Genomic DNA, 17,165 nt, shown 5'->3' on the forward strand with positions numbered 1-17,165 from the left:
GCACTCAAATAGTTCCACTGGTTCATGTCATGGGAGACACATGAAAACACATTCACACAGGGCATAAGGACACAGTATACAAGGTGTGTGTGTGTGTGTGTGTGTGTGTGTGTGTGTGTGTGTGTGTGTGTGTGTGTGTGTGTGTGCGCACATGTGTTTGTTTTATGTCTGCTACCAAGGTTTGTAAGCGTACCAGACCACCCCTGAAACACACACACATACACACCTCTGTGGACCCTGTTTCTCTTCCTGTAGTAATTATGTCACCGTGTGTTTGGTCTGCAGACCTGTTGACAGGAGACACGTGTACTTGTGAACACACGCACACACACACACACAAAAGCACTGTTGCTTGTGTATCACTCTCTTTGCTCTGTGTGTGTTTGTGTAAGAGAAAGAGAGAGAGTGTGTGTGTGTGTGTGTGTGTGTGTGTGTGTGTGTGTGTGTGTGTTCTCTCTGCTGTCACACGATTTCGAGCCTTTTAGCAAAAGAGAGATAAGTGATCTGTCCACACATCACATAAACATGCATTTTCACTTCAACAGATAAGTCACATTTTATGACGGCATGCTGGTGATTGGACAGGTTGAGCTTATTCTAAAAGCAAGTGTCTGACTATCGCATCACATCGAACACTGTGTCCTCACTGAATCAGCTAAAAATGTACTTTAGTTAGTACAGTTAAAATAAGCAAACCATTCATCTGTGATAAGATCAGAGGAGGGAGTGATTACTGACCTGCTGCATGTAAACTCCAATTTACAGTAACCAACTAACTACGGTGCATGCAAATGCACTACGTAACTTGGTTTTCTCTGAGTAACCAAGCATTTAAATGTGGTGATAGTTCAGTCATAAAGGAGGCACCAACACCTGGGTATTTGAGTCTGTCCACAATCAAGACCTTTCTCCAAGAACAATAAAACACTGACTGGACTTGTTGTTGATTATTGGGGTCGGAGGAGGCCCGGCATGGAAAACAAATCAGGAACAATAGCAGTGTAAAGGGATCAGTTCAGTGGACTGCTGCATTAACTCTGTTGGTCTGTATTGTGCAAAAAGAGGGCAGGAATTCCAAAGGGAATTAATGTTTGTTATGGTAATGACTCCGTTAGATATGGCTGGATGGTTGCATCCATAAAAACACTGATTTCTCATGCATGTGGCTGTTGATGCTTATAATGCTCTGTTCAAAAGCAGAGTAGTGATACAGTATGCATATATAGTGAAATAAGTCCAAAGGTTTGATTGACTTCACTTCAGCTGTGACACTGCATGGAACAAAGTGTCTGGAAGCCCCAAGATACCATAAATGTACTGACTGGAGTCCATGATATGACCGTGCGTTAAAGGCATACGCTGAAATCATGAGGGATATGGGGGTCCAGACCCCCTAAATCCTGGAAAAACAGATAATTTAAAGTTTTTAAAGATCATGTCCCTCCTTGCCTCACACTGGTTTGGTCCACTGCAGACAAACCCCGCACCCCAAACACTGCAGCGCTTATTCCGAGTGTCCGTGGGGCGGAGCGGAGTGTGTTGGTGATGATTAAGAAAGTGCTTTGCAAAAGTTAAAACAAAAAGAGTTTTATTTACTTCTGACACACAATAGAATAAAACACACACACACAGTTATAACCATCCTGGATTTTGTTCAGTCCCTGTTTGTTGTCCCCCCCCCCAACCAGACAGTGAGAGATCCACCCTTGGTTAAGGGTGTTAATCTTTTCAAATCAATTAGTGATCTTGGACCTTCCAGAGACTCGGCTTGACTCAGTGGACTACAACATTTCACACATTTTTAAGGTGAACTGTTCCTTTAAATCCACATCAGATACAGTTCTGAAAACTATCATTGCAGCTGAATGGGAGACTAAGTGGCACAAAGAGTCTATGTTCAGAAATATAAAAGGGAAGATGACTTTTAACCCCTTTGACCTCACATTATACTGGTCTATAGCCAAAATTCCTGGAATACCAGTGCGAGTTCTGCATAATGCACTGAGGGAAGAAAAGATCATTTTCTTTTATGAAACTGCTTCTTGCAAATCAAGAGCTTTTCAAGATTCCATCGAGACACAGATTAAGATGCAATTAGATAAAACTATCATTAATTAGTAGTTGAACTCTTGAACTTTTGTGTAATATGTCACATTGCGGTTTTTTGACCGCAGGAATTTTAAAAAGAAAACTTGAACGGATTTCAACTGCAGGAGTTTTTGACCAGCTTTAGGTCATGAACCAAGCGAGCACAATAGTCTACATGAGGTCCAATACGAATATATAAAATGTTTTTTATTGAGTTTATCATGTAAATCCCATTTTATCAAATCAAATTAAATGTCCTCTCTCTTGTCGGGGGAAGTCCAACACTGGGGACTTCCAAGTCTCTAAACAGCATCACATTCACAAGATGTTCTGTCTGTAATTCAAAGGAGAGAAAAACAGAACAAACTGTGTGTGTAACAATTGATTTTTTTACTTACTATTAACCGATAGATGATTTGATTCAATTTCTGTCAAATGCATGAATGCGTATCATTACATATTTTTGATAATTGATGGCTTTACACACCCCACACATGAACGTAGTTACCAGTATAAAAATGTTGAGGACGTTGAAACCTTTTGGCTGAATTTATTTTATTAGCTAACTAAAACAAACTATAATTTTTCTTAGTGTTTCCAGGTTTACTGATTTTCATAAGCTTAGCATGTCTCTCATTTTGATTATTTGATTCTTATTTTATTTAAAACCACTTAAACATCAGATGCCCCTCCTGTCTGTCTGTCTGTTCCTCACTATATGATGTAATTCAAAAACAAAAGAGCGTTAGCCACTAACAGCTGAGAGCTCAGGAGGTGCACACACACACACACACACACACACACACACACACGCACACTTACGATAGCCCCTGTTAAAATAACAGAGCAGCAGCTGCTGAGGAGACTGGTCTCATTTAGCACCAAGGAACACCTCTTTCGACCCAGACCCAGTGAGTATTTTTGTATGTGTGTGTGTGTGTGTGTGTGTGTGTGTGTGTTCGTAACTTCACGCTGTATCAGAAGACTGGGGCTGTCTGGAGTGAACAAGGTCCAGTCTGTCTCACATGCACACACCTTAGCAACCGTCCACCAGTTGTGGCAGTTGACAGTTTGGCACTGGACGTGTGTGTGTGTGTGTGTGTGTGTGTGTGTGTGTGTGTGTGTGTGTGTGTGTGTGTGTGTGTGTGTCAGGAAGGCTGGCATTTGTCCTCACAGACATTTGTAGTGAACATTTGAGCCTCTGAACAGCATCCTCAGCATGTTCTGCACAGTGTCAAACATTTGTACGCACATGTGTTGATACACTTAAGGCTACAGCAGCTTTTGGTCAGGTGACGACTGGCAGAGATGTTTTTTATACTGACTTCCACACTGATGCTGTGATGCTGCATAAACCTGTATTTGCACTGCATTGGTACATACAGCCTCCAAAAAAAGAAAAACCATATGCTTTCACTAAATTGTGATATTCTCACACCTACTCTGCCTTCATATGTTACCAAACTGCTGTCAGTCACCTATGTAGAAGCATTACAGCCTTAAACAGTGTTTCAATCTCAATCTGTACTGCGTCACAAAGTTTAGCTTGCTTTAAAGTTGTAACATTGGAAGATTTAACCAACTGTCCAAGGTAGCCCCAAAAATATAGGTATATTAGTGTATTAATAAAGGGCAGTGCTGCTATTAGCTGTGGCCATCTTTGGCTTTAGGGACTAGCTGCTGTTAGCTAGTTAGCTTGGTTAGCTGTGCAGCTAAGTGGCCCTATTTGCTGAGTCTGCCTTGACCTCGGATCACAGGGGAGTCGCCACAGGCAATGGTCTGGTTGGGTTTTGCCACAAAAAAACACTTGTTTAGCTGACGATGCCACAAAGGCCGCTGGCCCAGAACCCAGGTCTTTGTCTGAGGCAGGTCTGAGGTGTTCTGACTGCCAGATCTGGACCAGCTCTGGGTAATTCGTTGCTGAATGTTTGCCGGGTGTAAGTGGCTGTGTGTCACTGGGCCAGAGCACTGAAACCACCACTTTTGAAATGTGGGAACTTCATACGAGAAGATAATAAAACATATCCTGCTGCTTTGTGGCCTGAAAGGTATATGACCAATTAAAAACTAAAACTTCAAATACTCCGTACATTTAGAGGTCCAAACCAAGCAACATTACACTTGAACCTCCTGGAACTATTGAACATTTTATTTGATCATATTTACAGGCGTGTTGTAACTTTGTTCTGCCACCGTAGTGTGCGAGATCTGCAAGGCTGAGCGAGAATGATCAATGTGTCAGTGTCAAAAATAATAGTAAACTTTTTTATTGTAAATTCAAGTTTCTGTTGTCTTTGTAATGTGACAGTTTCATTGAAACATTTACAAAAAATACAGAAAACGTCTACATTTGTTTCACTCGCTTTTATTCCAAATAATGCTGACTGTGGAAATAATGAACCACGTGTTGAACATGTTGTGAGCATCAAAAACACTGACAGTCAGCTTCAATGTGGAAAATAATCTTTTTATTATTGTCAAAGGATGAATAGGATTCTGCAGATTCTCTGTCCGCCTGTTTCTCAAAGCGATTTCCAAGCGATGTGATAAAATAATGTATGGATTATGTTCCCAGGGATTTGATGAAAGGAAGTCTTTATTAACCAGATGCCCCAAGGGCTTGCTGGTCACTCTGCTGTTGCATCATGGTGAGCAGCTGGCACCAAATGGTGTGTGTGTGTGTGTGTGTGTGTGTGTGTGTGTGTGTGTGTGTGTGTGTGTGTGTGTGTGTGTGTGTGTGTGTGTGTGTGTGTGTGTGTGTGTGTGTGTGTGTGTGTGTGACACGTTGCCAGATTCCAGGAAACAGGAAACTGACTGGCGGGAAAATTACAGCAGCAGGGGGTCCAGTCTTTTGTCAAAACATAATCCAGTGGACGCTCTTAACACTCTGTTCACCCACCGGCCTTCCCCCTCCCTCCTCCCCCAAACACACACACACACGCACACACACACACACACTCTTTTTTTCTTTGAACAAGGTGTTTTTCTGGGAAGCATGGCCGGCTGCTGCTTCCCTCCTCAAGAGTGAACTGAGGAGAGAAAGTCGGGGATTCCTTGGTAGAATAATAAGAATGAGTGGGATGAAACAGTGCTGTGCTGTGTTATTTGTGTGTGTGTGTGTGTGTGTGTGTGTGTGTGTGTGTGTGTGTGTGTGTGTGTGTGCGTGTGCGTGTGCGTGTGCGTGTGTGTGTGTGTGTGTGTGTCGACTGAAAAGATTTAAGGAGCCACCCAGCCTGATGAAGGATCAGGGGGAAAGAGAAAAGGACCTGATGACCATGACTGTAAGGAGTAAGGTCGATGAGAGCATTCATGTGTTTTTACTGCAACAGTGCTGTTAAAGGAGCACTCCACTGAAAATCTATCTTTTGAGTGTCGAACACTCTTCCCCCGTGGTCTTGATTTGGATCAGTAACAGTGCATTTCAACATTGACCATATTTTACATATTTTAAAATGTTACAAAATACTCAAACTGCTCCTACAGTGTAAAATCAACCCTTTATCCATATGTATGTCCCAAATACACATCAAACTAAGCAGACATACACTTGCTGTATTGCTCTTTATGTCTCACGCTGGCTACAACTTGGTTAGTTTTTCCTCTTTGAGTGACTAACAGATATTTCTATTCGTCATTTCACCCAAGTGTGACTCAGACTCTGTGGTCCAACTTGTTAGATGATTCAGCCAAGTTTTCTCAACCTCCACACTATGGCATAAAAGGAAATGTCTTCTCGTGTCTAAAAATTTGCTTCAGACCCAAAAAAAAGATCTGTGATAATCTCACCAGGCCAACCCCAAGACGGCTCTGTCACATTCAAACCCAAAAGGACCAGAATTCAGAAGAGTAATTAAAAAATAGCAACATGACCTGAGGATTGAGAGTTTGGGAAAGGTTTTCCTTAAAACATATTGGCTCAGAGCTGAAAATCTTCCATTACCTGGCTAAGTGTTTTCTCTTCAAACAAGGCCTTTCTGTGCTTTTTACTGATATGCTCCCAATTCCCAGTTCTTTCTTTGATCCAGAAGAAGCAAAAATTAGAACAAAACTAGAACAAACGGCACTTAGTAGAGCACATAACTATGCCAAGTACCAACAGTCCCCTTTAATTCAGTCAAGCCTGATCCAATACTTGATAGTCTTGTATCACTCCAAACTTTAAACCACCCATAACTCTTTAACCTTAATTTGCATTCACCACGTCTACTGTAGCATTTGCATCAAATATAGTCACTCATAGACTAAATAAACCTCATTCCTTCCATCAAGATCAATGCATTATCCCCTGAGAAAAAAAAAAATCTCACAATGTTGAAGAATGTGAGATAAAAATCCTGGATCCTTCCCTTCCTAAAGGAACCGACAGCTTAGAGGGCCACACACAAACTCAGAGAATATGGAGATATGGTCCGTAACTAATGTTTAAATTTGCAGTGACTTCATGCTTTAAGGCAATCCCCAGTGAAATTAGTGCAAAGCAGGATATATGGTCCATGACCAACTGAGTCCGTCTAGTAACCAGAAACACAATCACACACCACACACTATCTAAATCTATAACTCTAAATATCCAGCCAATCCAGAGGACTGTCCGGTCAAATATTAGGTTTCGACCTCGTCTTGATACAGACAAATACAGATAGGCGAGAGTGTGAGTGTATATGTGTGTGTGTGTGATTTCAGGTTACCACACAGGAGACTGTTTTTTTTTGTGAAATAAAACTGAGAAAACATTTTTTGAAGTGTAAAGGTACAATTAGTTGAGAGGAAGCTGGCTTGATGGAGGGAACGGGGCCAAACGCAAAGTGAAATATCCTCCTTGGGCAGCTTGTCGTGACATGGTTGTTTGTGCAGCGTCAGGTCGCTGCATAGTGATTTATTCACCTCTGTATAACAGTCGCCAACTGCCTGGGGTCACCATTCATCTCTCAGCTTCAACGACATGTTCATTTCTCAACTGTAGTCACCATTAATCTCTATAACGTTTCACTTTAATCAGCCGTTTAAAACTGTTTCGCTCCTATCAGGTCTGGAAATATTTTCTGGCAGCTCAGAAAAGGAGCCATAAATCACCTGTTTTAAAAGCAGAGCGAGTTGCTGTGGTCCTGTGTGCTTTATTGGCACTAACAGAGTACTCTAAGTGTTGAAAGTTTTATTTCCTGGGTACAATAAGAGCAAAACACTCACTGTCTTCAGCACAGAATGAATATAATACATCAGCAGCGCATTATAGCGTTGTTACCAAAAACTCTTGTTGAATCTCTAAGTTTCTTAATGCTGCAAGTTTACAATCCTTTAAGTTTAGTTTCAACTCAGTGTACTTATGGTCTGGTTAGGTTCAGGCACAAAAAACACTTGATTAGGATTAGGAAAAGATTGTGTCTTGGCTAAAAAGTTGCCACAAACATGACTGGAAAATCATCTGACTTCTTCTCAAAAATATCCAGTGGGTTTGTGCTTTTCAAATGTTCATCACCAAGTGTCTTTAACCCAGATAAAAAAAACAAAAAACAAGATGGAGGTGAAAAGGTGGTGGACATTTGATGGCTACGGTCCTCATTCTCATCAATGGAGTTAGGAAAATGGGAGCAAAGTACCACCACGACAAACAAATACAGCAGGTTACAACAATAGACTGCGGCTTTGCAAACAGAGTACTTGGCGACCATTCAGATCCACCCTGAAATGGAAATTACCTCTAAGAGCCAACGTCCATGACAATAGGCGGGCAGGGAGAAGAGGAGGATGAATATTAAAAGCATGAATTGTTTTTATTTAGGAAGTAAACAACTCATCAGCCTCATGTGGAACTACAACACTGCATGTAAGAGGACGCACTCAGAGCAATTAGAGGTTACATTTGAAGAACAAAGTCTTTATGTACTCATCGATAACCTGCAGGCTTTTGTTTAGGAACTTGGTTGAAAACTCAAGTCTGCAGATTGTCTTTAAGAATATTATTTTTAAAACATGTTTCTGTATTCACATCTTCACAGAAGATAAAACTTTATCTATCCGCATGGTTAGCACCACGGCACTAAGAGGCTTTCCAACAGCTGCAGTGAACTGTATTTTGTATCTTGTTAGGAATAAAGCTAGTGACAATCCACATCTAAGAATCATGAGTTTTCTTCAAAGTTAGAGAGTTTTTTTGCGATGTCCCGCACAGTTTGCACTAGTTGGCCCTTATCAGCGACTTTTGGGCCAACTGAACATGTTGAATCAGCAGCCAAGCCCGTTTATGAGAGAGAAATCACTCCGATTGGCTGTTCATCAGTGCTCACCAGTTTTTATAAGACATGCTCTCAATTAGAAGCGGCTAGAGTGATGTGAAAAAACGAGTCTTCCGGTTTCCCTTTACAGACTATTGCCACTTGGTGGTTCGGAGAGCTATTTCTTCTCTCAAAGGCACAGAACATACAAGCTAGTTGACCATCGGCTGTAGTCTTTTTGGTGTGTTCACATGCAGCTTTTTGGCCGAGACATAGGCGACGCGAGGCGACGCAACAGCCAGCCTTTATCCGTCAGGTGCTATCGTTCTTTGATGTCAGTTTGCGTGTAATTTTAAAATGACAATAGAAAAATGAAAGTTTCAAACTCACTGCCGTATCATAAGTTACTAAGAATCATCCAATTATCAAATTAAATAAGCGATGTACTTCCTGAAATACTGAGGGATGCAGTGACAACTCTTTTTAAACATAGTTCTGCCAACAGTTCAGTGCAGTGCAGCCATGTGAGTCTCCGGATGAGCTCTCATCCCTTATTAAGCCACAGAGGACAGTTAGATCAGATCCTGTGTGCTGGTATTGTCCAGAATGCTTCTCTGTGGTCTATATGGGAACATATGGAGGAGCCTCTGGACAATGGAGCTCTTGTCATGCTGGCCTCAACAAAGAGGCCAAGACAGGCTCAGACAGGGGGCCGACAACCATGCTGGGGTGTGTGTGTGTGTTTGTGTGTGTGTGTGTGTGTGTGTGTGTGTGTGTGTGTGTGTGTGTGTGTGTGTGTGTGTGTGTGTGTGAGAGAGAGAGAGAGAGAGAGAGAGGGACGTGTGTTTTTGTGTATGCTGTAGTTTTTAGATTGTGTATGCATGTGACAGAGCAGACAGAAGCACAGTTTATTATACAGATAATCACTTTTCATAATTACTTGATTAACTTTTCCACATAAATAAGTTTAGCTTTATACTTACAATGTACATTTTGTCATAGTTATTCTAAATTTGGCTTAATTTTTTTTTGCGGATTCATTTCTCTTCCGTTTCTTTCTTTCTAAGGGATTTGGGGGAAATTAAGTTGAATGAAGTGAAGTTTAACCGTAGTATTTTGTGTTCCTGTCAAAGCGACACAGATTATTTATCTCTGCTGTCAACATCCTGCAAACCATAGAGCTTAACAACGTACCCAGCACTGTTACTGTGTTGCACCGGCCTCCTCCCTCGTCTCCACCCAAACCACTGCTAACTGACAGAGAGAGTGGCATTTCCCAGCCAGAGGTCAAATAAACCACCAGATATGAAAACTTTATGCAAATACCGTCCTATAACGGTTGATTTGATGAGCTGAGGCGTAATACAAGGGTTTTTGCTGGGTTTTGCTTTATTTAGTGGAGCCTATCCAACGAACATTTAAATGCAAAACTTTGTGTTTCACAGTAAAACATGAAATGCAACATGCAGCACTTCCTGACGTGAGCAACTGTTTTTGTTAGTTTTAAACTATTGTATTCAGACGATTATGGAAAAATCTTAAGCACTGCTATATTTAACATTTGTGAGTTATTATGTGAATGAGAACATAAAGTTTAATGAGTGTATGGAAATACTAGAGGAAATAGTTTTCTTTTCGAAAAAATACTAGGGTTGCACGATATGGTCGAAAGATCATATTGCAACTCTTTGGACGGATACATTTCGATTGCAATATGATTCACAATTAGTGGAAATTATCATTTTTGCACCACAATTTTAATTTTGTTGATCATGATGATGAGACACGTGTTGGGGACTGTACCAAACAAACATGCTTTCTCTTATCTGGAGAACAAGATTTCGAGGACAGGATGTCTCTGCAGCACTACTTCATCATAGCATCATAATGCTGTTCACATGTTTACTGTTGGCAAAAAAATGCTGCTTTTTCCTCTTGGATAATGCACTTAGCCATGTTGCAATTTTGATTATATTGCAATTAACTGAATAGCCCTAAAAAATACTCATCAAATAAGTATCATAATAACACTTAGCGGGTTCAATCCCTGGATATTAAGACATTTATTTTTATAATCACATTTTGGGTTATTAGTGAAACCACGCAATGAAACTGTATATCACCAAAAGAAGAAGAAGAAAGAACAAAACACCCACACACACATACACACACAAACACACACATCCAGCAGCCACAGACAGTTACACTGGTTATGTAAGAACACATTCAGTTGCTGTGTCACTAGTCCAGACCACAACAATAGAGGTGAGGGAAAGGAGGGGGAGACTCATTCATTTGCCTGATCGATCACGAAAAATAGCTACGCGATAATACAGGAGGTTTGATGGACAAATATACCCTGCCATTCATAAATAACTTGGCTAAAATGTAAAGCAGAAAGACAGACACAAGAAAAAAAGATGGAGCAGCCTGTAGAGGAGGGTAGAGAAAAGCCAAAAGAAAGAAGGAAAGGAAAGACAGAGACATAACGACAGTCAGACTGTTACCAAACCAACCGACCACAGGGAGGAAACCACACTGGGTTACAGTTATTTAACCCTGAACACACACACACACACACACACACACACACACACACACACACACACACCAGTAACGTATCAATGAGGCGCTCTGATAAGAAATGTTTTACAGTTTGTCTTTGAGGCTGTATGAACTGAGAGACAGTTCATCTTAAAGTGGCTGCAAACAATCCAAAATAAGCTGTCTGACATCAACATATTGCAGTTCTATATGTTGCCTGTGATGTGTAATCGACTGCTTTTACATTTAACATGACTGATTACAATCAGTCTTCTGTCTTCATTCTTCCTCATTTTACTGTCCCCAGCCCCTGAGGGCCTCACTGGAGGGAGGAAGGTCGGTTTTCAAATGTAGTCAACTCAGTGTTAACGCTTTCACGCTGCTCATCTTACTTGTTCTCCCTCTTTCACACACAAACACACTTAGACAAACATTAGGTACTTTTCATTGTACCATTTATATTGTTTCAGTAGTACCAGCTGAGTCCCACTGACAGCAAACAGTGCAGTGTTTACACTTCCTCTGTGGAGCCCCTGAACTCCTTGATGGGCTCAACACCCCAGATCACCCGACCACAACATTACCACTGTCTGAATCGTTCCCCCAGTGTCCATACAGAGACACAATGCGCAACAAAAACAACACATCAACAGCAGTGTTTGAAATGCATCGTTGCTCCCGCTGTAAATGCTGTCAAATGGTACAATACACAACAACAAGTTCAAACAACATGTGGTCTCTGAGTTTCAGAGAGAGTTGGAACAAACAAGCAAAAGGCTCTTAACTGTCTGGACAGGAAGAAAATACACTGCCTGCTTTCATTTCAATTCCAAACTAGCGTATCCGTGCTTCAGTTACTATACATACAACAACAAAATGATGTACTTAGCACGGGATCATCAAACAAAGAGCAATATTTGACACTTTTCCATCCTGCAAGCTTTGATCCACCCTCACTGACCTGTATTTGCATTTCAACACAACAACAAGCTGTGAAAGGACATAACCTTGACGATGAAACATCACTGCTGAGGGAGTGGCCGGATCACTACTCACCCACTTGGCAAGACTTGTTCTTATCTCTTAAACATGTGAGGCCATGAATATAAAATATAAACTGAGATATAAGTGCATATTTTTATTCATTCAGAATATTGAAAGGCACAAATTGTAGTCAACAAACAGCAGATAGTAACAAAAGACTTGGTTATCTCGTGCTTGGAAGGTCAGCATGCTAGCTGATGGAAACAACTTGTGTGTGGTTACATTTTGTCAGTTAATAATGACAACAGGAAGTCCTTCTGTGAAATTTCATTGGCTTCGTTCAAGCCTCAGCACCTTACTGCACACAATGAACATTCCTCTGAGAGCTCAAACTGCCCACATCGTAAGAAAGTCTTCAGTCCTACTAAACATCCATCCACAATTTTTTAGGATCTGGCTTAAATAATGGAAGCCCGAAAAACTCACAAAAAAAATCATTCGTAAGTAGTTTCTTCTCTTGACACAATTTTCAAATGTGATTCTTCCTCGAATAAATTGTAACTGGTAACAGTTTATTCTGTTAGTTTCAACCTATGAAATCATTTGAGCCTTGAAGGCATCTCTGACTCTGACAAACATTCAAGAACTAAAACTCTACTGAACTAAAACTGGGTGGGGTTGACCCTGGACAGATCATCAGCCACACTCCATTTGCACCTGTGGGCATTTTGGAGTTTCCAGCAGACAAGAGTTTGGAGTTTGATGGGCTCGAAATCCATTTAAAAGCATTCCTCCTTCTTTTCAGCTCATGTGAACGCGAGTGCATTGCAGAAACGTTTATTGTTTTTGATAAGAATACATTTTATTGTGAGATGTTATTTCTTGAGCTGGTGTTACCCCGAGTCATAATAAATCCTGTTAAAGTCCACATGACAAAACATTATTTCAATGAATTTTCAATGGAGAATGGAGAAAACATCTGCAATGGAGAAATTTCATAGTTAAAAGAATACAGAAACTTCTTTATGACAACTGTATTGTCAGTTTCCAAAGGCAGGCATGTTGTGAAATTCACCTTCTCAGATCAAATTGTTGAAAAGTAAAACTCAGGTTGGACAGTTTTTCTTCATTTAAAAAGCCTATTTATTCCTCCATTTTTAGCTTGATTATTTTAATCAGCGTTACATGCAGCGTATTTGGAGGAATAAACCTTACTGTTTAAAATAAAAGTTGTGAGAACATTGTATTATGTCTATGTACATGTCAAATATCCAGTAAAGAGGGAGCATTTCCTGTTGAAAAGACAGTAAAAAAAAGACTTGGTTCAGACATGAGTGTTTGTTCACCGATTACTTGAATTCATTGATTCAATGACTGATGGATGTAAGCTCTACCACATGAGCCGCAGCCACATGGTCTACTTTTATAGTGTGAAGCCTCATTTTACTTTGTCCTGCAACATCTTACTGGTGGCACACGGCCTATATTGTTCTATATATAAACCAGTTCATATGAAACAAATCTGTTGAAATTACGTTTTCATGTAGACCAGACTTCGTCTACCAGTGACCCCAGATGACCCTGGAAAAATACCCTTAGACTAATTAATACTGTCTCTATCAACAAAGTGTGTGAAAAGAGGATGGAGAGACATCTTCAACGACCAGATATCACCCGATGTAATGAATCTTTACAGCTTTAATGGAGAGAATCCAGAGTTAAACAGATTGAGTCTTGTTTATATCAACTGCAGCTGAGAACATTTGGGGGGAAATGAGTTGTATACAAATGTCAAATAAACTTTTACATACTTTGAACAACTTTGCTGCATTTGAACTGCACTAATGACAGTAAATGTATTTGGTATTAGCAGCACTTGTCATTATCTCCTTAGCTGTATCGATCCTACACAAAGTAAGGGGACTGGCTGCTGGAGAAAGAAGAATGCATCCAGAAGGATTTGGTAATGAATGGGTTGAAAAGTAGCTTCATTCAGCTCCCTCCCCGTCTTTCTGTGCCCACCCTGCCCCCCAGCACACCATTACAATGCAGGACCCCCTCCCCCAGCCCAACCCCCCAACACACACACATTAGCACACATTAACACACACACTCCTTGCCCTGCCCCCTGAGGATCACAGGCAGGGGGGTGTGAATGGGTGGGTTTCCCCAACTATTTAAACAGATTCCAACAGATGGTCGAAGAACTTTCCTCCTGGGGTCACGTTGCTCTTTCTCCCAAATCCTTGTCTCCTCTGCAACGGACCTGACTGCCTCTTCATTTCTCTCCCCTTCCCTCCCCAAAAAAACTCTCAACTACTGGAACAAGCAGTTCCTTCTACCCTGACCATCCAAAAACAGCCAGCGAAGGGATCTCCCCAGACCCTTAAATCTTTCTGTGTCATCCCAGCTCCCCAAAGACCAGACTTTGTCTGTCTCTCCATCTTCACTTCACTTCGACATTTTGTCCTCCCCAGCAGTCCTCCACTGTGGGATCAGACATCCAGCGTCTTCACTCAGCGGGGACAGTGAATCATGCCCTCCGACTTTCTAACGCCTTTCCTGGAACTGGATGAGGAGTTCTGCAAGGTGAGAGCAACCATTGACACGCTTTTTAACTTTTATCTGCCACATCTGCCTCTTCTGTGATCGTCTTACTGTGCTGTGCAGTGCTAGAGTCAAGTATTAACAGTATTAATTCATGTGGAAATGAATAATGAAGTGGTGACAAGTTATTTTTAAAAGAACATTACCAAATTAACTAACTAATAGTGTTTTTTTGGGTGCATCCCGAACTTATTTCAGGAAATGTCGTTATTAATGATGTATTCATTTCAGTGTTTGGGGGAAAATGTGGTGTTTGGGGTGAAAAAGAAAGTTTGTAAATTTCATCTTCTCTGCAGCTTGGATTAGAGCTCAAACGTTTGTTTCACAAAATATCAAATCATGTATTACATTCAAGAAAAAGAGATGTAGAGGTTTGTTGTAATAGGATTTCCTAAAGCATAGAGATAAAAAAAAAAAACTTTTTATAGTATAGATAGTATAGTATAGATAGTATAGATTTTTCTCAAGTAATAATTACAGAAATGTGATTTCTTCTTTGGTAAACTGTTAAGTTTGTGTACATATAAGACTATAATGGCTTCAACTATGATAAAATACTAAATGTAATTGTATTTTTAGTGTATTTTCACTTATGCAACTTAAAATCTAGCTTAAACACAAATCTTTTTCTCTTTAATATTTGTTTTTTATCTGATGAAACTAAAAATGAAATATAAAGTTAGAAGATAAAGCATAGTCCAACTTTTACAATGAATTTCTCCAATTTATTTTATCAGCCTTGTTGCTTCAGCTGCAGCTTTAAAAGCTCCTTTCAGCTTGGCTTGGCCCTGCCAGTCTCGCTCCAGTGCTCCAGGAATGCAGAGAGCTCACATCTATTCTTCTCCCCTCTTTCTTTTGTGTGACAGAATTTCCGCGGCCTCGAGGCGACAGATGGCTCGCCTGCCAGCTCACAGCAGCAACGGCAGCAGCACAGTCTGAGAGTCCTGGGCTTCCAGCGTCGTCATTCTCTCTGCCCCGTCACCCTCCCCAACTCCAAGTTCAACAGCAGCAGCAGCAGCAGCAGCTCTGAGGTGACCGACTCAGCCTGCTGGGGGCTCAACATGGCCTCCACCCAGCAGTGGAACCGGGATGGTCAACTTCCTCGCTCCACGCTCAGCCACATCCCCTTCAGAGTCGACCGCTCGGTCAGCATGATCGAGGGCAACGTCAGCAGCCCTCAGGACAAAATGCCTAATGTGTCCCCGTCCGTGCTGCTCCCTCCACCAGGCCTCTGCATCAGCAACACCTCTCTCTCCTCAGCTGCTTCCCCCTCTGCCGCAAGACCCTCAGCCCCATCACCTCACATCTCCACCCGCTACAAGACCGAACTGTGTCGCACCTATGAGGAAAGTGGCACCTGCAAGTACGGCACCAAGTGCCAGTTTGCCCATGGCATGGATGAGCTCAGAGGTCTCAGCAGGCACCCTAAGTACAAGACGGAGCCATGCCGCACCTTCCACACGATAGGCTTCTGCCCGTACGGCGCTCGCTGCCACTTCATCCACAACGCCGATGAGGTCAACACTGGCAACGCTCCTCAGAAACAGAAGCTGAGGCCTCCCCTGCTGCGTCACAGCCTCAGCTTTGCAGGCTTCTCCTCCTCTCCACAGACTTTCCAACCAGTTGAGGAGTTGCAGCCTTCTTCCCTCCTCTTTACCCGGGCCTCCTCTGTCTCTCCTTCCCCACCATCCACAGGGAGCCCAGAGCTCCTCTCACCTCTCTTCCCTGAGCCGGGGCCCCTGAAGCATTGCCCCTACCCCTTTTCCGGCATAACCGACCTGACAGGAGACAGCAGTGATTCGGCTCTGCGCTTCTACGCTGTGACCGACTCTGTCAGCGCCAGGTGTCCCACCTCCAAACACCCAAATCTTCCTTACAAACTCCCCCAGCAGCTGCCCGTCTGCCTCAAAGCCCCTCCTGGCCTTCAGCGCTGCTCCTCAGCTGACTCCCTCTCTGAAGAAGGCTACACCTCCTCCTGCTCCCTCAGCTCTTCCTCCAGTGGCACAGAGTCACCAAGCTTCGAAGGCAGACGCCTGCCCATCTTTAGCCGCCTGTCTGTTTCAGACGAGTAGGGAAGGGTTTTACCACAGGGCTGAATTTAATTAGGGATAGATGCTCTAATTGTTTAAGTCTATGTGACTAGGATCTGATGTTGGGTTTTTCTGTCCAGTCCAAAAACATGCAGCTTTGAGGCATGTCTTCTCCTCACAATATTGGGTCTAAATAAAGTAGAAACTCGATTATCAAAACTACACAGTTCAGATAAAGTCACAAAGGATTTAAACATTAGGTTTTCAGTTCCTCCCTGAATGCAGCTGGGTAAACGTACCTAACTTTGTGCATATTGCATTTCTCATCCAAGCAGTTGTAGCGCTGCTCAGTGTTCGTCCAGTTTTAGCTGACTTCTCCTTTTGTTTTATTGTTATTTTTGTGAGGTTGTTTTTTTATGCCATTGTTACTGCTGTATACTGTTGTATACCCATTTTTAGAGAATACCTGGAGGGTACTTGACTTAGCTGTTCCGGCTCAGTGGGAAGTTCTGTGTGAGAACTTCCTGTACCCCGACGTAAGATTAGTGCTGTTTGCCCTGTGTATGACTGGTGTGCTATCCACTTTTTTAACATAGCAATGTTGTTTTTTACAGACTTGATTTCCTATTGTTCCTCCTTACAAACTGTTTCAGTGATGCCAGCCTGCAGCACTTCTCCAGTCATGTTCAGGGCTCTCTGA

At 41.9% G+C, this 17,165-nt stretch overlaps 1 protein-coding gene across 1 annotated transcript; it reads left to right on the top strand.

The window, feature by feature from the left end:
* Positions 1–14,363: 14,363 nt before the first annotated feature.
* LOC141018656 (mRNA decay activator protein ZFP36L1) lies at positions 14,364–16,507 on the top strand. Its single transcript, XM_073493562.1, has 2 exons — positions 14,364–14,417; positions 15,302–16,507. The coding sequence occupies exons 1-2, from the start codon at positions 14,364–14,366 to the stop codon at positions 16,505–16,507; spliced, it is 1,260 nt and encodes a 419-aa protein (XP_073349663.1).
* Positions 16,508–17,165: the final 658 nt, after the last annotated feature.

This window comes from Pagrus major, chromosome 2 (genome assembly GCF_040436345.1).
Source record: "Pagrus major chromosome 2, Pma_NU_1.0".
NCBI lineage: Eukaryota > Metazoa > Chordata > Actinopteri > Spariformes > Sparidae > Pagrus > Pagrus major.